This window comes from Alternaria triticimaculans, assembly GCF_023758025.1.
Source record: "Alternaria triticimaculans strain BMP 0046 chromosome Unknown scaffold_2, whole genome shotgun sequence".
NCBI classification, from domain to species: Eukaryota; Fungi; Ascomycota; class Dothideomycetes; order Pleosporales; family Pleosporaceae; genus Alternaria; species Alternaria triticimaculans.
The window spans coordinates 2,599,100-2,619,295 of NW_026055959.1; the positions used below are offsets into that span (position 1 = coordinate 2,599,100).

Sequence of the window (20,196 nt, forward strand, 5' to 3'; positions counted from 1 at the left end):
GGAGTCTAAGTTGCTGGAGGCGATGTCCAAGAGTGGTCACATGATCGAATAGCCGAAACCGAGGATGATCGCGGGAACAAACCCGCCCTTAAAACGACTGCCGCGTTCGATCAGCTACCGAAGGGAAAGCCGGAGAAGCCACCCAAGCCGCCAAAGCCCACGCATCTATAGCATCATCAGCTTCCAATGTGGATCTGGATGACGCGCCGGTAAGACCTAATAAGATTAGAGACGTGATGAAGGAGTTGGTGGAGACGAAGGCGAGACGCCAAAGGTAGCGTTGCCGAGAAGGGACATCCGTTCCCGTGTGCGACTGTGGAGGTTCATGTATTTGTGAGGGGAAGTGGCCCTTAACACGATGATTTGTGGAGTCGTGGGTCGTTGACACGGCGCCTCGAGAAGTTGAAGCTCCCAGGACGAGGCTCTGGAGATGATCGGCGCTTTGAATACTGCAATTGTGAATCCTTGTCGAATTGAAATTATTTGATCTTCCGTAGGTCAGTAGGTATTTATGGAACTCGCAATGTTGTGAAGCTCAGTATCTCAGCCACGTGGCGCGACAGCTTGGCAAGAGCGTCCTGTTCCCCGACGCCGGCGCCCGTCCTACTTCGCAGCACTGACAGCCATCTTCGGCCACCGAGTCGCGTCTTTCGACTTCCCGAAGCTTTTGCATTCTGCGTTTGTGCGAGCCATAAACCTGCAGCCACTATACGGCTAGACCGAGCGGAACAGTCCAGCTACGAGACCCGCCCACTTTGATGGACCCTATCACACACTCTACTCGCTGAGAAGCTTAGGGGCTCTACTTGCGAGTATGCGAGTACGCGTCGGTGGATTTCTTGCATTTTGTTGCTCGGAAAGGCACAGAGAAACCAAGAAAACCCACCGGACGACGAAGGATTCCGGCTAAATTGCGGGGATGTTATTGTTTGCATGAGCAGCAAAGGTACATCATGATCTGTGAAGGCTGCCAGTTGCATCACTTTAGACCTCGGCGGCAAGGATACCCACTTGTCTGGAATACTGTAGACCGTATGCAATCCTGCCGCGCTGATATGCAGCAGTCAATCACCCACATTGTTGGTGCGGCAGCAAAACTCGTCCACGGTGGATAAATCTTCTGTCACATTACGCCCGTAATCTGACCGCAATCATCCGCCCTACCCCAGTTCAATCTATGAGGAGAAGAACTCCATAACTACAGTTTGTTAACACCATCAGGAAGCACTGAGAAGATGAACAGAACTGCCGAAACGCATCGCGAGCTGCTAGCAACACGAAAGTTCTCGTCCCGCTTCGCCAAGCGTGGCGTTTCAAAATGACCACAATGAAAGCATCCGCCCGTCACCCTCGCGGGCTCCACGAGTCAACCCATGTCAGCCAAGAGAACGGCCCCGCAACACGCCAACCAAGGAGGAGGCCGTTGATAATTATGCGGCGTTATGTAGGGTTCTGTGTCGACTCGGTAAAATTTCCGCACCGACTTCGCTCCCTGTTCAATCAAGCCGCCAGCTGGAACGGGACAAGAGCGCGCGGTGGAGCGGACATCAAGCTAAACATGGTGCCGTATTGCCATCCTCTGAAGGCTGCGAAGTAACTGCCGATTCCCTCTTCCTGGCTTTCGACTTGCGACCCAAGACACAGACGTGCGACGAGTAAGCTTGTTCGGATACCGGGACGCATCGTACGTTCTTATATGGGCTGTGCTCTTCCCCAGATTCCTTTCCCCAGACTTTCGGAACTTGTGGGGCCACGACACAACGAAGAGATTTCGCTTCGCATCCTTTAGATCTCGAATTCGGCATCCTATTTGGACAAGATGGCACAAATCGGGATGGTATCGACGGGGACACACCCAAACCACCCAACCCCTGCTGAGCTGGAGAAGGGAGACAATGTGCTTTGTACGTTGTTTACTAATCTTGTCGCGAACATGTGCTAACAGATTTGCTAGTTGAGGAGGCCAATGGAAGCGACCGATCTACAGACGGCGAGTTTACCTGGACAGCTGAGGAAGAGAAGAAGGTTCGACGTAAACTGGACCGCGTGATTGTGCCACTTACGACCTTTCTTTACCTGCTCTGTTTCCTCGATCGGTACGTATCATTTCACTCTGCGCAAAACTGTTCGCTAACCACCTTGAAAGTGTTAATGTTGGAAACGCGCGTATCCAGGGTATGGGAGAGGAATTGGGTCTCAACACAGGTGTCCGTTTCAACTGGGTTACCTCGATCTTCTACATTGTCTACATGTTCGTCGAAGTACCGAGCAACATCCTTCTCAAGAGACTTGGCCCGAAATACTACTTGCCACTTCTCGTCTGTGGCTTTGGTTTCGTCTCACTATGCAGCGCCTTTGTGAGCAGCTTCGCAGGGCTGTTGGTTGCAAGGGCCTTCTTAGGTGTGTTTGAAGGTGGTGTGATGCCGTAAGTACCTTCTATCGTTGTTTGGAGTGCATACTAACCATCAGTATGTAGGGGATTGGCATTCTTCATCACATGTTTCTACAAGCGCAACGAACTTTTGTTCCGCATTGGTATCTACGTATCCGCGGCCTCAATGGCTGGAGCTTTTGGTGGACTGCTCGCTACTGCGTAGGTCCTGTCACATTCTTGAGATTACATGAAAGACTGACTACAGTACAGTCTCGCTCGTATTCCACCATGGGGAGCTTCGACTATGATTCTCCATACCTGGCGTAACATTTTCTTCTTCGAGGGACTTTTTACCGTCATTGTTGGCCTTGCTGCTCCCTTTCTAATGCCTCGTAGCCCAGAAGAATGCTGGTTCTTGAACGAGCGCGAACGAATGATTGCCACACAGAGACTGGTGCTGAAAGGAGGAGCTGATGAGAACGAAAAGACTGAAGTACACCACGTCAAGCGGGCCGTGATGAACATCACAAACTACTTCTGTGCCTTTGGTTTCTTCTTCATCAACATCACTGTACAGGGTATCTCACTGTTCATGGTAAGCTGATATCCTCCCCATAACTTATGGTTTACTAACATACATTACTAGCCCACTATCCTCAGGGATCTCGGATGGACGGCCACCAAGGCACAACTCTACTCAGTACCACCCTATGTATGTGCTTGCTTGATCGCTATCGCAATAGCTTTCGCATCAGACAAGACGAACCGCCGTGGTGTCTACCTCGCTGTCTTTACGCTCCCCGCTATTGCGGGCTTCTCGATCATGCGATGGGCGACCGACCCTAACGTCCGATACGGCGGTATCTTCTTGATCACCATTGGTGCATTTCCCGGAGGTCCTGGTTTCCTTGCGTGGGCGGCGAACAATGCGGCCGGCCCTGCTATCCGCTCCGTCTCGACTGCTTACGTTGTCACACTGGGTACCGCTGGAGGTATCCTCGCGACTTGGTACGTCAGATTATGTGAAGAATCGAATCAGATCCTAGGTTAATACGTTACAGGACCTACACAAGTGCTGACGCGCCACGATACCCAATCGGCCACACCATCAACTTGGTTGGTCAGTGTTGCGTCTGTATTCTCGCCATATTCGGTATCTGCTACTGCAAGTGGGAGAACAAGCAGCGTGATATGGGCAAGCGAGACCACCGCTTGGTCGGCAAGACCGCTGCTCAGATCAAGGATCTCGGATACAGACACCCTGAGTTCCGCTACATGCACTAGACGTGTGTGTTTACGATTCGATACGACCTCAACACTTCGTTCGTTTTTACTTTGCTCGATGTTAGCGTAGGGCATTTGGGAATTCAACTTTTCCCTTTCAACTTGCCCAGTAATGCATGGGCCTCCAAATTCTTCATATGCTTGTTGTGATGGTGAACTATGCTACTGATCTGGTGAGCTATTGGCAACATGCGGTCTGGGCATTGGCCTGCTTTGTTTCGGCAGATGCTGGACCGTTGCACATGATTCATAAACATATTGATGCCTATTGGTTCTTTTGTCGATGATGGTATATTGTGATGTGTGTATGGTCTGCAGTAGACTACTTCGGTGTATGCCAAACCGCCAAGCTAATTTACCGATAGTTCGCAACTCAGCTCACATGTCTGTTCTGGAACCGGGGTCATGAAGCATACATAAGACGTCAAGCGAGAGGTGAATACTTCTCAGGCGCAAGAATCTGACCCCTCATCATGCAGATGCTTATCACACTTCTGGTAGCCGCTACGGTGGTCAAGGCACATTGTGAGTTAGCAACAAATGATTTCCAGTGATATGAGTCTCATGCCAACAGACACATTCCCACGTCTTGTCGTAGATGGAAAGTCAGAAGATAAAGACTGGGCCTCGACCCGCGAGACCAAGAATGCGAACACCAAGCAAGGCATCGAGGTAAGATACTCTTCGAATTACCACTGGCCCATGATGTGTCTATGATACTTACTTTGGCCAGAACCCCACTGTCGCGGACATTCGCTGCTACACCTCCAAAACCGCGCCAAACGTCGCAAGCGTACCGGCCGGATCAACTATTCACTACATATCCACGCAACAAGTCAATCACCCGGGACCAACGCAATACTACCTCGCCAAAGTTCCCGATGGCAAGGATGTGAAGAGCTGGGATGGAAGTGGTGCAGTGTGGTTCAAGATTAGTACCACGATGCCGACCGTAAACGCGCAGAAACAGATGAGCTGGCCAGGACAGAGTGAGCTGTTCCTTCTCTTCACTTCGCGTGTACTAATGACGTTTCGCAGACGAGTATCTCACACCCAACACAACAATCCCTGCTGCCACGCCATCGGGTGATTACTTGCTCCGCGTTGAGCACATCGCACTGCACATGGCTATGCAAGCGAACAAAGCGCAGTTCTACCTGGCTTGCTCGCAGATCAAGATAACAGGGGGAGGAGCTGGGCTGCCGAGCCCGCTAGTTGCGTTCCCGGGTGCTTACAAGTAAGTCAAACTGATGAGCACCAAGAACATGCTAACATGAGGCCGCAGAAGTAATGATCCGGGAATTCTTGTCGACCTGAACAAGTACACATCGGCGCCAGAGACATATCAGCCGCCGGGTCCGGGTGTTTGGCGCGGTTAGGAGGATAGGTCTGGATGTGACTAAATTTCCACTGGGAGTGTTTGTAGATATTGAAAAAATGAGATTTCTTAATTTCTTGACGCGTTTACCACGATAACGACGTAGCTGTACAGCAATGTAGAGGCTGTGATTGCGAAGATTGCAGATCAGCCCAGACACATGGTTGCGGCTCATTCACATGCGTCACTGGTGGCTCGTGCGGAAAATTGCGGCATCGCGGGGTGATGGGTGGGGCACGAATTTGTTAGATCGAGTCAACGCGGAATTGAAAACCCACCTGCCGCCCCTCCGCTCTTTCCTTCTTGTCTCCCGCCTTCACGATGTCGACTACTGTGGTGCTCGGAGCACAGTGGGGAGATGAAGGAAAAGGAAAATTGGCCGATATCCTGGCCCATGAGTCGCAAATCTGCGCCCGCGCCCAGGGTGGTAACAACGCCGGACACACCATTGTCGCGAACGGCGTCACGTACGACTTCCATATCCTCCCGAGCGGTCTCGTGAATCCCGGCTGCATCAATGTCATCGGAAGTGGCTGCGTTGTTCACGTACCCAGTTTCTTCAAGGAGCTGGAAGCGCTGGAGAAACACGGATTGAAGACGGACGGAAGAATATTCATCTCGGACCGCGCCCATGTCGTGTTTGATGTGCACCAGATGGTGGATGGCCTGGAGGAGGTGGAATTGGGTGGTGGCATGATTGGTGAGGAGCACACGCGCCTGCTGCGGGACTGACGTGCTGATGGCGGGATGCAGGCACGACCAAGAAGGGTATCGGCCCAACCTACAGCACCAAGATGACCAGGAGCGGCCTCCGCATGTGCGACCTCTTCGACGAGCAGATCTTCGAGACGAAGCTCAGGAGGTTAGCCAACTCGTTCCAGAAGCGATACGGTGATCTACTCAAGTACGATGTGGAAGAGGAGATTACGAAGTACAAGGTGAGTCACAATGGGGTTGGAATATACGGAACAAAGACTGACAATGCCAAAGACTCTGCGCGAGAAGCTTGCTCCCTACGTCGTCGACCAGATCCCGCTCCTCGCATCGGCAAAGGAGAAGAACGCCAAAATCCTCGTCGAGGGTGCGAACGCGCTGATGCTGGACATCGACTACGGCACATACCCCTTCGTCACATCGTCAAACACTGGTCTTGGAGGTGTCATCACAGGTCTCAACTTGGGATGGCGGTCACTGAAGGAGGTCATTGGCGTGGTCAAGGCATACACTACCCGTGTCGGATCGTGAGTTGCATCGCACCGAAAGATAAATTCAGAGGCTAACAAGTAGTAGCGGACCCTTCCCTACCGAGCAGCTCAACGAGGTGGGCGAGAAGCTTCAATCAGTGGGCCATGAAGTCGGCGTTACAACCGGTCGCAAGCGCCGCTGCGGCTGGCTCGACCTGGTCGTTGTCAAGCACTCACACGCGTGCAACGACTACACCGCCATCAACCTCACCAAGCTCGACGTTCTGGATGACTTTGACGAGCTCAAGGTTGCGACATCCTACTCGTACAAGGGCGAGGTGCTTGAAGGCTTCCCCGCGAACCCCGAGATCCTTGCCCAAGTCGAAGTACAATACGATACACTGCCAGGTTGGAAGAAGCCGACGACTGGCGTGACAAGCTACTACGACCTGCCCAGCCAAGCGAGGAGTTACATTGAGTACATTGAGAAGTTCGTCGGAGTTAAGGTCAAATGGATCGGTGTCGGCCCTGCGCGAGACCACATGATCACCTTATAATAGCCCTGGAGGATGGTGATGAGGCGCGGCTTCTGATACCATTGCGCTTGTGCGGACACAACGTCTGCATCCCGAGCGAGAGGTGATAGGGCTGTCGCCGATAAGTCCATATGAGGATGCAAGGTCTCGAAACCATAGAGCATAGACAAATCTCAGGCATACTTGATTCATGCGTGGCTTAATTGCAGGCATCGTGCGATGAGGGCGGCCTGAATAGCTGGATGTTCAGCCGGCTCCCGTCTCCTGGGCCCCAACTAGGCGAGCATGCGTCGCAACCGCAACCAAATAACGACGCGTGCTTACATACACTCGCGGACAACATGGTAAATACGATTGACGATGTTCCTGAGGCCGAGGCGACCAGCGCAATGCTTGGAATAATTCTGGCTGCGGCATGAACAAGGCCCCTCAGGCGGCCAGCCCCAGCCTTTTCTTGAGCTGTGCCGGGATGCCGTCCGCTGGCCGTGCGATACCCCGAGCAAGGGACCGAGTCTTGGTAAACGTCATGAACCTCTGCTGTCACGCCGGCTACACGGAAATAGGCCTTTAGCTGCGCATCAAGCCCTACGCTCCCGCAGCCGACGCAGGTTCAGCCAAAATACTAAAGAAGCTGCTTGCGCCCGTTGCTTTTCGACCATCAAGCACCAACTGCATCACAACAGTACGACCCGCTCCACAACAACGCCGACTACAACACCAGCCAAGACACCGACCATGTTCACCAAGACCGTCCTCAGCGCGACTGCGCTACTCGCACGTGTTGCGACAGCGGGATCAGCGCCTGGCTTTCCCATCGACGTCACTCAGAACTTGACCGTGACGTACGGCAACAATACCGTGTCGCCCGGCGGAGAGCGCATTCCTCGTCCCGGTACGTTTTATCCACTGTCGTCGCGGCGCAGTCGAGCCGAGTACTGCTACACACCAACTAACACTCATCACCACCAGAAACCGCAGCAGCCCCAACCGTCTCGTCGCCAGTATGGTTTTCCGACGAGCGAGGCCCCGGCCAATGCGTCCTCCTCATGGTCGACCTCGACGTGCCCCGTAACAACTCGCGCGTCCAATTAGTCCACTGGATCGCTACCAACGTCACACGCTCTGTTCCCATCTCCGCGAACACAACTGGCTCAGCCCTCGACATTCCGTCGGACAACCCCGTCCCATACCTCCAGCCCTCACCTCCAGTGGGTGACAGCCCCCACAGCTACACATTCATCCTCATGCAGCAACCGCGCAACTTCAGCATACCCTCCATGTACGCGGACTTGGCGGACAACCGAGTGGGCTTCAACGTCAGCAAGTTTGCGGCCGACGCGAACCTGACGACGGCTCTTGCAGCGACCTGGATTACCGTGCAGAACCTTACCGACGTGCCGTCCAACACAAGCTTCCCACCCCCGAGGCCGAGCCCAACGGGAGATGGCGAGGGCTCGAGCGGCCCTGCTTCGGGTGACGCGAGTGGCGCCATGATTGGTGGCAGGACATTGTGGACGGCGATTAGCACTGCGGTTGTAGCCGTGGGTTTTGCTATCGCTTTGTAAAGGAAGAGTCTAGGATTAGAAGATGAGTATAATAAGGACATGTTGAGAAAAGGACAAAAAGAGGTGGCTGGTACATGAACACAATACGAGGGAACGATAGATGAATACATATGGATTGCATTCGCATGCAAGAATACAACGCACATGAGAACGAAGTGGATAGATCAGGATCCGAGAGTCGATCTAAGGCCCTTGTATGTGTCCGTCCAACCTCGACCCGTTAGTTCTACAAAATCCAGATGGCGAACTGAGAATGCGCACACGACACAGCAAACGCGAGCTGAGCTGACGTATCGTTTCCCTGCGCTAACTCAAAGCGCGAGCCTGCTGACTGTTTTTACGCACTGAGCTACACTTCCAGTCTCGTACTTCATTTTCCACTCCTTTCGCACTGCTTGCTTGAGCAAATCTGCTTGCTCTCCTTAACGCGATTGCTCTTTCCTACATTAAGCACCAACTCGGGCTCTCATCCCGCATTCCAACTCGGATCAGTCACCCTCTTTGACGCACAAGCACGAATCCACGCGGAACCACAACGCAAGGACTATGAACAGCTCAAAGTGGGCTCCAGGCGGCGCGAACAGCGAGAATGAACCAGATGCCCCCGCCCCACCAGCAAATGCGCCAACGGGTCCTCGCGACACACAGTCGCGTGGCCGTCGCAATGAGTCTGGAAGGGGGAAACAGGGAAGAGGCAGAGGCTCGAACAGAGCTGAGCGCACCAACAACCGCGGTGGGCACAACAGTGGCGCTGCAGGACCTGCGCCGGATCGCAGCCCTTCTATCAATGACAGCCTGTCTCAATTTGGCAGGATGGGACTCAACAGTGCGATTGGCAGACAGCCGTCTGGCGAAAACTTCAACGGCAGGTTGACAATCGGTGTACATGGAAACACAATCAATCAACCCCGACCAAGCGCCGTATTTCCACCAAACCTTAGCGTACCCCAAGATGAAGGCTCTCAGCGTGACGCCGACCAAGCGATAAACGAGTTTCCTAGTCTGCGGACCGACCGACAAGCTGGTCGCGCAGTGGACGAGACTCCAAGGATGTCTCTGCCCACTCGCTCTTCCCCATCAAGCTCTTCCTCTAGAGATCTGCTCCGTTACGCGGCTCAGAACCAGGCTGGTCAATCGAATCGTATGACAGCTGCTTCGCAGCCCAAACGCTCTGCACGCGCTATCCACATCCAGACTACAGACGGCGAGACAGTCAACTTCGTTCCCCAGGTAGCTAAGGAGAAGAAAGAAGAGCAGAAGGAACCTCACGTGGAACCCTCTCGTCTCACTTCAACAGACCATGACGCAGCTGCTGGTCCTCTTATCACCGGAACTACAGCGAATACAGACATGGAAGCCCGTATCAAAGCGCTAGAAGACCAACAGAACGACACCCGCGCCATGGTCGACGCCATGAACCAACTCTACATCAGTCTCAAAGACTCCGTCAACCATCTGCAGTATCAAAACACACTGCAGCAAGTTCGCCCACAGATACCCGATGCGTCATCTGCAGATTCGCACGCCCCTGCAGTTGATGGGTCCTCCTATGTGCCCCTTCAGGGTAATCTTTCCGACGACGAGTTCTCATACATGCTCAAGATGTTTGCTGGTAAGACGATTACTGCAGACCACTGGGAGAATGTGGTATGGAGCTTCTACGGCCAGAACGCGGCGAATGCCCATAACCCGGACCAGGGTCAGAACCAGACCCCATTTACAGATGAGTATGTGAACGAGGCTGCGGTCAAAGGTGAGGATGGGGACAAGGATGTGGGTGATGACGACCCCTAAGACGCAGAGGCGACGCTAGTATGATGGTGATAGCGGGATAGCTGGGATATGATATGTGCTGTCTGATCGTGTGGACACAGTGTAGTGAGAGCTTCTAGTCCCATTTTGTTTTGTCGGAGCAGGAGAAAATGTAGTGGGCTGGAAGATGTCAGTCCTCGTTCGAAGTATCTACGTCCTACTGCTAGACCACTGGATACATAAAGCTCACCTCTACTGGTCACTAATAACCTAATCTAAACCAATGTATAACTCAACTCACCTCACCTATGATCAACATTGATAAACCTCAGCTTCTTACTGTAGTCTTCAGCTAGTACTGGTGACAAGTTCAGCAGGGTCTGACTATACGAGAGTGCTTTGCTTTCACTGCAGCGTATTGAGACCACGGTGAGTCCGATTTCCAGTTCCGATGGCCATACAAGGCCCATTGCTAGTCTGCTCGCACTGCCACCTCCTCTTTCACTGTTTCACACCATGCAAACGAATTGATAACGCCTCGCATCCGCTCTCTCATCTTTTCCGCTGCGGTAACAGCTCACTGAAGACTTTGTGATGATTTCAGTCAACTATATATTGTAGTTAATTCTACGATTCTCCATCATCCTGTCGTCTGTTATGGTCGCCACAGCGTAACCATCCTCCTCGCTATGAGCGAATTGAAGGCCATTAACCTGAGTTCGAGTCTCAGAACAGCCACTTGACAAGTAGGGAGGCCCAGTTGCCGCAGAACCTGCGAGAGTCAAGTCCGATAACAGCAAGATGCTGAGGTTGTACATTTATTTTTGCTTTCATGCTTTTCTTTTTGCCTTCGCTAAAAATTTTACGGCCTTGCTTCTTTGTGTATACAACCTCACACAATGTCCGTACACGTGAGTTTATACTTTTGACGCAGACACAGAAGATCAACTAGTTTTTTTATAGGGCATTATTCATACACTTCATTCATGTACTGTCAAATCTAGATCTTCATGTCATCCAGAGCAGCTTCCAGATCGATAATCTCCTTCCCCTTACTACTACCCGCACCCTTCCTCTCTCTATACTGCTTAGCCACAGCCTCCATCACCTTGCCCATCTGCGCATCCTTGCCCGCTGCCTCAAGTTCCTTCTTGACACGCGCAAAGTTGGCTTTGACAAAGATCTGGTATTCGCTCTTCTCTCTCCTGCCGTCCTTGCCCACAGCAGCACCGGCGCCAACGCCCCTAGGGGTGGGCTTGGTCTGCGCGAGCTTGCCCTTGCACTTTCCACACGAGTGGCGCGCAGGGTCGACGGACTTGGAGTGACGCTTGAACTCGTAGCCGCAGGAGACGCACTCCCAAACGTACTTGTATTCGATCTGATAAGAGTGCTTTGTGGTGACCTCGACTCCTTTGCTCGCGAACGCAACGGTAGCTTTGCGACCCCACGACTTGAATTCTGCTCCGTGGGGGTTGTTGCGGACTTCGCTGATCATGAACGTGGTCAGGTGGCAGAACTCGTGCGCGAGTACGTTGTAGAGCCTCTCCTCGTCATCGATGACCTTCTCGGCGAGTTCGATGGAGCAGTGGTGTCTAATCTCAACGCGCGTGTCGGTGGGTAGAGGACCGGTTCGGATGCGTATTTGCTCTCTACGCCAATTCGCACGACCGGCCGTTGTTTTGAGGGTCTTTGACCAGACGAGCTTGATACCACCTGTGGGTTTCGAGAGCTCGTGGATGCGACCTGAAGAGATTGTGGTGTCGAGCTCGATGAGGAAGGCTTCGGCTATGGCGTGCTTGCGTTCGGCGAAGGCTTTGCGTTGCTCACGGATCTGCTTGACATTCGGGATCGGCTCGGTCTCTGGTGTCTTCTCCTTAGCTGGTTTCCGACTTGTGGGCTTCTTCTTCTTGGGACTCTCGATGGGACTTTCGTAACCCTCGTCACTGCTGTCTTCCAGAGCAACACCTTCCATCATCTTGACTATGTCGTCCCTCCATTTCTGCTTCTTGGGCGACACGAGCTGCTTAGCTGGCGAGTGGCGGTCGGTCCAGTCGTTTACAGCTGCAGGATTCCAGAACGCGTCAAGACTTGGTCTTCCGTCTAAATCGGCCGCCTTGGGGATCACGGGCTTCTTTTTCGAGGGCGAGACGAGCTTGGTGGGACTGGGAGGTGCCAGGGGAGGAGTGGCTGGTCGCGAGATGGGCGGAGCTTTGCGGGGCGAGCGTTGCTTGGTAGGTGTGGGCGAATACGTAAGAATCGCAAGCGGACCGTTCGATGCTGAGCTAGTAGGCCGAGAAGATGCTGCGAAAGAACTTGATCGGGCGTGGGTACGTTCAGGAAGCACGAAAGATTCCGGGGCCTCCGGCGAGTCGGTGAGGTCGACGACTTCCTGCGCCCAATTCGATATTGTGCTATGACCCTTTCGATGTGGCGGTCGCATGGAAGTCAGATCAGTCGGCGGTTTGAGTTCGGGAATCTTGAAGATTGGTTGCGGAGGCTGCTTGGTAGGCTGTGGTGCGCTTAGCTCACTCTCGTCCTCTTCGCTGTCAGATACGACGCGCCGTGCGCGCGGTTGTCGCTGGTTTGTTCGCGACTTTACAACAGGCTCGTCCTCTTCATCATCCTCGCTGATCTCGATGACTGGTTCAGCGACCTCTTCTTGTGTCTCTGCTTCCTCATCGCCACACCACAGACTTGTTTCGGCCTCGGCGTCCTCGTCGTCTTGCGCGACTGCCTCCTCTGTGCTCTCGTGTTCCCTACTTCGTGACCGCTGGGCGGCCTCTTGTGCCTCGACTTCCCCTACGACATTGATCTTGCCTTTCTTATTCCGCTTGTTCACCACGCTTCTAGCCAGGCTTTTGGCATACATAAGCCCATTCCTATTCCCCACATCCGTATCTGTTGTTCCACTGCGCACCCTCCTCTCTCTTTGTTTCTTCTCTGGGCTTGCCAGGCTTTCGTCACTCAATTTTCGAAGGAGTCGGCTGTTGCTCTCGACCGGTCGCAACACTCGTTGTTTGCGGGGGCTGATCGCATCCTTGGGCGTTGCAATCGATGGTATGCGGAAGGAGTGCTCTTCGTCTTGCGATATGCTGATGTCTTGCGCGGTGCGCCTCGACCTCTTTGGCACAAGTATCGAGCTGTCATCTTCTTGCGATGATGCGTATCGCAGTGTGGCTTTTCGAGGACTGGATCGGCTTGCTCTCGTCTCGGACGGCGGCATAAAGATACTGGGTTCGTTCGGGCTTGGTTTGCGTAGACGCGCCATGATGAGGTGATGTGATATGCAATCTTGTAATATGTAAGGATATTCAAGCCGTTGTGTGTGCGATTGGTTCCAAGAATGTTGCTGGCGCAAGGATATCCAGACGTTGGAAGAACTGCCGAGCGTGTTTGTTGTCGGCCGTTGTCCCGGCGACTAGCGGGAACGGGTCCAGGATCCACTCGCACGTTTGCGACGGTATCGTGCACCGTGCCTCAGCCTGTGCGCGTCATCCTCAGTCGCGCACCGTGTGAATGTCATAATGTAGACTCAAGTTCTAGGAGTAGCCGGGGCGAATACATGCAAGTTTTGTTAGTTGTACAAAACGATAAGACGTACCCTGGAGGTATTTGCAGCAGTTGCCGATTACAGCACACGGGCAAAAATCGCAATGTATACTTCATTGTGCCTCATGTCTTTGCGTACGCAAACAAAAGAACCACACGTCTTCGCCAGCGACATCTCAGATCGTCACTCACATCACAGCAGATACAGATTGTAACAAGAAAAAATCAGTCATACATTGCATGCTAATCATCACAAATACAAGCAAACCCAACTACTTTGAGCCCGAAAGATCGACCCAGGAGCCGTTACTGCTGCGCCCGTCTGCGGACGCCCAGCTCTCTCTTCATATTTCTGCCCCACCCCTGATTTGACTTTCATCCCCAATCGTGAAGCATTTGCGGGGTATTCCGTCCTCCGTATTTACATCCCCGGTGGTGATTGTTTTCGTTCGTTTTCTCTTCTGTGCATCTACTGCTTGGCGTTCTTGGCCATGGTGTTAAGAGCGCTGCCGTTCTTGAACCACTCGATCTGGCCCTCGTTGAAGGTGTGCGAGAGCTTGACCTGGAAGTCCTTGGATCCATCGGCGGGGTGAACGGTCATGGTCAAGGGCTTGCCGGGGGCGAGCTCAGTGGATGCCAACGTCACACGGTCGTTGGGGCCAATCTTGTCGTAGTCGGCAGGGTCGGAGAAGGTAAGGGGAAGCATACCCTGCTTCTTCAAGTTGGTCTCGTGGATACGAGCGAAGGAGCGGGTGATGATGGCAGCGCCACCCAAGTGCCTGGGCTCAAGCGCAGCATGCTCACGGGAAGAACCCTCTCCGTAGTTGTAATCGCCGCTGATTTTGGGTTAGCAATGCATAGAATGAACAGCTCGCATGGTAGGTACTTACATAACGACCCACGGAACACCGTTCTTCTTGTAGTTGCGGGCGACATCGGGAACGGCACCGTAAGATCCGTCGAGAAGGTTCTTGACCTTGTTGGCCTCGCCGTTCTCAGCATTGATGGCACCGATCAACATGTTGTTGGAGATGTTGTCAAGATGTCCGCGGTACTTCAACCAAGGGCCGGCCATGGAGATGTGGTCGGTGGTAGTTTTGCCTTGGCCTGCAGGTGCTTGTCAGTAAACGTCTCTAATTGAACTGTTGTGAGGCATTACGTACACTTGATCAAGATTGGCAGGTTCTTCGCATCCTGGCCGTTCCAGGCCTCAAAAGGTTCGAGAAGCTGAAGACGGTCCGAAGTAGGCGAGACAGCGACGGAGACGGATGAGCGGTCTTCGGGTGGCGCTTGATAGGTGTCTTGACCAGGGTCGTAGCCTCGGGTGGGAAGACCGTTGCCGGTGGGTGCCTTGAGCTTGAACTTCTTGCCATCCGATCCCAAAAGCTCATCGGTGAGTGGATTGAAGCTAAGAGTACCAGCAATGGTCATGGCAACGACAAGGTCTGGAGAGGTAACGAAGGAGTGAGTGGCGGGGTTGGCGTCGTTACGTCCAGTGAAGTTGCGGTTGTACGACGAGATGATCGAGTTGGCCTCGCCCTTCTTGACATCCTTGCGGTCCTAGAGACGAAAAGTTAGTATGGCAGCGACAATAGTGTGGGGTAAAGGGAAGGAAGGGAAAGGAGTGGATGTAGTCTTCGAACATACCCATTGACCTGCGACAATGTTAGCAAAAGACCTATCAAAATGTGAAAATGACAGTGAAGCCTGGAAGTATTCACAAGGATCTGAAGCATCAATGATCGAGAGAGCAGCCAATGTAGTCGCTAAGGTGGATTCCGGGTCGTCGAGAAGAGTAGCCGCGGGAGTGGTCGTGTAGTCGGTAACACCCATTCTGTCATCGCATGCACCGTCTAAACCATGCATGAAGCCGCCAGCCAGGTCGTCGTCGTCATCATCCGAATCGACCATGTTGATTCGAACAGCTCTCCGCCTTGTTGGGCGAATGACATCTGACCCATCCGAGTCCTCGCCATCGCTGTCAGCGACGAGGCCGGGAGTCGACATCGCTGCGGCAGGGCGCTTGTTGCGATGGATGACGTTCATGTCGGCGGCAGGGACTTGGGTAGGCTGGGGCTTGAAGTAGGACATAATCGAGTTGGTGCGAGGTCCAGACGTTACGGAAGGCTTAGCTGGGACAAGATCGCCATTGGCGATCACGGTGGCAGTCGCTCTAGGTTTGGCGTAATGGACGGTGTATTCGAGGGCGTCGAATACAGGCTCTTTTGGGGGATGGACAGTGTCCATGTCCTCTCCGTCCTCATCCTGATTGAGAGGCTCAATGGGGGCAGCCTTATCGCTAGTTTCGAGTCCGGCGAGGATGCGCGCCTGACGGACGGTGTCCATTTGCTTGGCATTGAGCGGCTTAATGGGGAGACCCTTTGCGTCAAGAGTGATGCCAAAGTCGGCGGCATTACGCTTATGCCTCTTGGTCTGGTTGTGGGATATCACACTGCTCGGGTCTCGGAAGGGCTTCAGAGGACAAATCTGGCAGACATGGCGACCGGTAGCTCTAGCCTTGTCACGCGACTTCTTGTTCCACTTTGCGGACTTCGGTTCAACGTAGACGGCAGCAACCTTCTGTTTGTGAGGTGTAGTCTCGTTGTGCTGCTCTTCAAGTGCCTTCCTTGACCCAGCGGCGAACTTGCAGATGTCACACCAGAATCGCTTGGCGGCTTTGTTGGCGTGGTAGACAGCGCGTTCCGTGGCACGGGGATTGCTAGCCTCGAAGCCTTCACCTCTGGTATCACTACGGACACCTTCAGCAAGAGGAGAGTGAGAGTTCAGCGGGTCCCATTCGAGGTCGTCGATATCCCAGCGGCACAGATAGATGAGACCAGAGTCGTGGCCTCCCGGAATCATTGTACCGAAGGCAAACGTCATTACAGCCTCTATTGACTTGAACAGAGTACGGTATGCCAAGATCTGTAGCTTCGGTGGGCGGGGCATGGTGACAAGAACGCCATATGATGTGATGTGATAGCCAGCATTGAGAGCTGCCTCAACATATACGGGAATACCGACGCGATTACGGTAGCCAGAGAATCGAGCACCGACACCAAGCTCAGCGTTGGTCGCAGAACCGACGTAGCATAGTGGACGGCAGCCGGGTTTCTCGAGGACCAAGAGGTAGACGGCCCAATCCTTGGAGGCACTGGTAGGAAGGGACTTGAGGAATGCGAGTGTGGGTGGCGTTGCGGAGTTGAGCGCCTCAAATAGGCCGGGAGCATACGTGAGCGTTACGGACGAGAGAAGTTGTTGGATAACAGACAGGTTGACGAGGCTGGAGGTGAAATTGATCGTCTTCCGCTTCGATGGCGTCGATTGTAGGCATTGCCATATGAGATGAGCCATCAGTACGGACATCGTGAGGGCATCGAAGAGCAGCATGGTGAGGTGAGGCAGGCGCCACTGGCGATTGGCGGCCTCAATGCACCGTGTAATGAGAGCTGGTGAGTGCAGCTGGGAAGCGAGGGGCTCGATTCCGATCAGGAAGGCGATGGACAGTGTCCAAAGGTAAGGGCAGCAGCGGATGGGTATCGGGCAGTGGTCGCTATGGGGTGCAGACGCTGGCTGCCGGAATGTAGTGAGACGGAAGCTTGTGAAGGAATGATGGAGAGCAGCGGAGGGGAGGTGGGCTTCAGTGTGTGTTGATGTCGCTTAACTGTTATGGCAGGCGCTCTGGGTGCCACCGGCACCAGCATTCCGTGTTGTTGTGGAAGGAGCTGCCCGGAGGAAGGAGCCAACCCATCAAACCTGACATGCCTGCAGCATACATCAAGCTGAAAACTTGCAAAATCGGTGTCCTCAAGTCAACGTAGGCTCCCGGGTGATCAAAATTCTCCAATGTAGAGCGTGAGGGCAGGCGCGACGGCAATCCAGGCTGTATTGGACGCCGTCCAAGACGTCCTGCCCTCTTAGCTCAAATGAGCGGCTCATTACTGAGGTGTAGAAATCGACCACGTCGATTGTGTGACCGACGCGCATCCTGTAGGGTATATGCGACAGTAACATTGGGAAGTGTCCGACTGCATGCGATGTTAGCTATGTGCATGAGAACTGAGTGCGGCAGACATACCAAGTAGGCGCATAAACGCCACTGGCGATGAGGTCGCATGGGCATAGAGCGGAGCTTTGGGGGTAAAGAGCTCACATGCCAAGCGTCACATGTCGGAGTTGGGCATCAAGGTAAGTCCAGGTAAGTCCGGATGAGTCCAGGTTCCAGGCTCCAGGATGTCCGGGTAAGTCCAGACGGTGATCACGATGCTTCAGATACTCACGAATACAAACCTTGAGATGGGAGGGGGAAAGTAGAGCCTGGAGGACCTCGCCACACTCAAAGTACTCAAAAGCCTCTGGAAAAGTGCGCGAAGGCCTTCAGGCTCTACTATGGGAAAGAGAGAATAGGATACATACCGATGCCTAAAGGGAGTTAGCAAATCTCTCACAACAGTTCATATAGGGATGTTACTGACAAGGACCGCAGGCCTATAGAAATAGGAAGTTAGTTATGTCTCATATGCAGTTCGTACAGTCAAAACTTACGTTTGCGAGAACCATACCACCAAACTCTTCAAAGGTCTTAAGCTGACCGTCACGCTCGATGGTCGCGCGGATCTGCTCAGAACCAGGGGTGACGGTGAAGAGAGACTTGGCCTTGACGCCGTGAGCCATGGCATCCTCGGCAATAGAGGCGGCACGGCTCATGTCCTCGTACGAAGAGTTGGTGCAGGAACCGATGAGACCGACCTTGAGGTCCTCAGGCCACTTGTTGGCCTTGACGGCCTCCTTGAACTTGCTGATGGGTGTAGCTAGATCGGGGGTGAAGGGACCGTTGATATGGGGCTCAAGCTCGTCGAGGTTGATCTCGATAAGTTCATCATATTCGGCACCCTCATCCTCGCGAAGCTGAGCGGCGTACTCGCGAGAGAAGTCGCCAATGTCACGACGCTTGGTGGCTGCGAGGTAATCGTACATGCGATCGTTGAAAGGGAAAAGCGAGGTCGTTGCACCGATTTCTGCGCCCATGTTGCAAATCGTAGCCTGTAGGGGAGGTACGAAGTCAGTATATGTCTCACATGCACTTCGTAGTCAACACTTACCATGCCGGTGCAGGACAAGCTTTCGGTACCGGGTCCGTGGTATTCGACGATAGCACCGGTTCCACCCTTGACGGTGAGGATACCAGCGACCTTAAGGATGATGTCTGTAGACTACGTTAGCGTGGTTGCCCCGCTTCGAAAACCAATATTGCGAATACGTACCCTTGGGAGCAGTCCAGCCGGAGAGCTTGCCAGTGAGCTTAACACCAATGACCTTGGGTGCCTTCAGTTCCCAGGGGAGACCGGCCATGACATCGACAGCGTCAGCACCACCGACACCAATGGCGGCCATACCGAGACCACCGGCGTTGGGAGTGTGGGAGTCGGTACCAATGAGGAGAGCACCAGGGAAAGCGTAGTTCTCAAGCACGATCTGGTGAATGATACCAGAGCCGGGCTTCCAGAAACCAATGTTGTACTTTGCGCAAGAGGTGGACAAGAAGTTGTAGACCTCCTTGTTGATCTCGTTGGCGCGCTCCAAATCCTTCTCACCACCAACCTGGGCCTCGATAAGATGATCGCAGTGGACGGTAGTGGGTGTGGCAACGGAGGGCAGACCAGCTGACATGAACTGAAGAATGGCCATCTGGGCGGTGGCATCCTGGCAAGCTACACGGTCGGGGCGGAGCTTGAGGTAGCTGGAGCCGCGCTCAATCTCTTGGCCGTGGGGGTCGTCCAAGTGGGAGTAGAGAATCTTCTCGGCGAAAGTAAGCGGGCGGTTCAAGCGGGCACGAACAATCTCGAGGTTCTCGTTCATCTTCTGGTAGTTGATGTAGTGGCCCTTCTCCCAGTTGGTCATCTCGACCTTGCGGGAGAGGGGAGCATCGCTGACGGTGGCCAATTGCCTGCGCGAAGCAAGGCTCTGGCCCAGGCGGCCGAGCCTCGAGAACTTCTGCATGGTGAAGTTTGAGGAGGGGAGTGGTGTGGAGAGAAGAGTGATGGAGGAAGCGGAGGAAAAGAACGTCAGAAGCTGCCTCAAGTTGGGCGATAACTAATGAGGATCACGAGGGGCGTGATTGGTTCGTCTAGCCCCAGCTGCGTGCGGAATACCTCGGCGCCAGAACCAGAAACAGGTCGGCAGCGTAGTCCCGTTGGCCCGCTTCACGTGCAAGGGCGATGTAATGGAGACGCAATTATGGAGAGAGTAATTGCGCTGTGTGCGACTGGCTGCCCGCTGCTATTTCACGTCTTGGAGGCCGCGCAGCCATGTGTCGGGAAGCTATAGGTGTTCACCCAGACGTCATAGCCGGCAGCGGTTCACCAACCCCGCGCTCGTTCCTTTTGCAGGTGATTGGCGTTCTGCGATAGCACATTCACGCGCGCACTGCTGCCGGCGGCCTGCGCGTCCTTTTCCGACTCAACAATTGTGTGCCGAGTCAGCGCGCAGGCCTGCAGACATGGCAAATTTCGGGTCTGGAGCGACAGTAGCATCTACCAGCACCTGATTCGACCTAGCTCCACAAGTCTTTCTG

The 20,196-nt window shown here is 53.7% G+C and overlaps 8 protein-coding genes across 8 annotated transcripts; 5 read left to right on the forward strand and 3 right to left on the reverse strand.

Annotated features, from left to right (window-relative positions):
- Positions 1 to 1,819: 1,819 nt before the first annotated feature.
- J4E78_002530 (uncharacterized protein) lies at positions 1,820 to 3,658 on the forward strand (the record flags this gene model as incomplete). Its single annotated transcript, XM_049363176.1, has 7 exons — positions 1,820 to 1,904; positions 1,955 to 2,096; positions 2,147 to 2,425; positions 2,477 to 2,593; positions 2,771 to 2,969; positions 3,021 to 3,382; positions 3,436 to 3,658. 7 exons carry the CDS (start codon positions 1,820 to 1,822, stop codon positions 3,656 to 3,658), a joined length of 1,407 nt encoding a protein of 468 aa, XP_049225768.1.
- Positions 3,659 to 4,198: 540 nt separating this feature from the next.
- Positions 4,199 to 5,037, forward strand: J4E78_002531 (uncharacterized protein; the record flags this gene model as incomplete). The annotated part of the gene is made up of 4 exons (XM_049363177.1): positions 4,199 to 4,330; positions 4,392 to 4,647; positions 4,697 to 4,895; positions 4,944 to 5,037. 4 exons carry the CDS (start codon positions 4,199 to 4,201, stop codon positions 5,035 to 5,037), a joined length of 681 nt encoding a protein of 226 aa, XP_049225769.1.
- A 320-nt stretch (positions 5,038 to 5,357) lies between these two features.
- On the forward strand, positions 5,358 to 6,777 carry J4E78_002532 (uncharacterized protein; the record flags this gene model as incomplete). Its single annotated transcript, XM_049363178.1, has 4 exons — positions 5,358 to 5,736; positions 5,790 to 5,974; positions 6,027 to 6,277; positions 6,327 to 6,777. The coding sequence occupies 4 exons, from the start codon at positions 5,358 to 5,360 to the stop codon at positions 6,775 to 6,777; spliced, it is 1,266 nt and encodes a 421-aa protein (XP_049225770.1).
- A 714-nt stretch (positions 6,778 to 7,491) lies between these two features.
- Positions 7,492 to 8,321, forward strand: J4E78_002533 (uncharacterized protein; the record flags this gene model as incomplete). The annotated part of the gene is made up of 2 exons (XM_049363179.1): positions 7,492 to 7,648; positions 7,726 to 8,321. 2 exons carry the CDS (start codon positions 7,492 to 7,494, stop codon positions 8,319 to 8,321), a joined length of 753 nt encoding a protein of 250 aa, XP_049225771.1.
- Positions 8,322 to 8,867: 546 nt separating this feature from the next.
- Positions 8,868 to 10,115, forward strand: J4E78_002534 (uncharacterized protein; the record flags this gene model as incomplete). The annotated part of the gene is made up of 1 exon (XM_049363180.1): positions 8,868 to 10,115. The coding sequence occupies one exon, from the start codon at positions 8,868 to 8,870 to the stop codon at positions 10,113 to 10,115; it is 1,248 nt and encodes a 415-aa protein (XP_049225772.1).
- Positions 10,116 to 11,073: 958 nt separating this feature from the next.
- On the reverse strand, positions 11,074 to 13,341 carry J4E78_002535 (uncharacterized protein; the record flags this gene model as incomplete). The annotated part of the gene is made up of 1 exon (XM_049363181.1): positions 11,074 to 13,341. One exon carries the CDS (start codon positions 13,339 to 13,341, stop codon positions 11,074 to 11,076), a length of 2,268 nt encoding a protein of 755 aa, XP_049225773.1.
- A 750-nt stretch (positions 13,342 to 14,091) lies between these two features.
- Positions 14,092 to 17,012, reverse strand: J4E78_002536 (uncharacterized protein; the record flags this gene model as incomplete). The annotated part of the gene is made up of 5 exons (XM_049363182.1): positions 14,092 to 14,458; positions 14,513 to 14,729; positions 14,786 to 15,182; positions 15,270 to 15,277; positions 15,344 to 17,012. The coding sequence occupies 5 exons, from the start codon at positions 17,010 to 17,012 to the stop codon at positions 14,092 to 14,094; spliced, it is 2,658 nt and encodes an 885-aa protein (XP_049225774.1).
- A 1,125-nt stretch (positions 17,013 to 18,137) lies between these two features.
- J4E78_002537 (uncharacterized protein) lies at positions 18,138 to 19,622 on the reverse strand (the record flags this gene model as incomplete). Its single annotated transcript, XM_049363183.1, has 3 exons — positions 18,138 to 18,665; positions 18,725 to 18,828; positions 18,887 to 19,622. The coding sequence occupies 3 exons, from the start codon at positions 19,620 to 19,622 to the stop codon at positions 18,138 to 18,140; spliced, it is 1,368 nt and encodes a 455-aa protein (XP_049225775.1).
- Between the last annotated feature and the right edge of the window lie 574 nt (positions 19,623 to 20,196).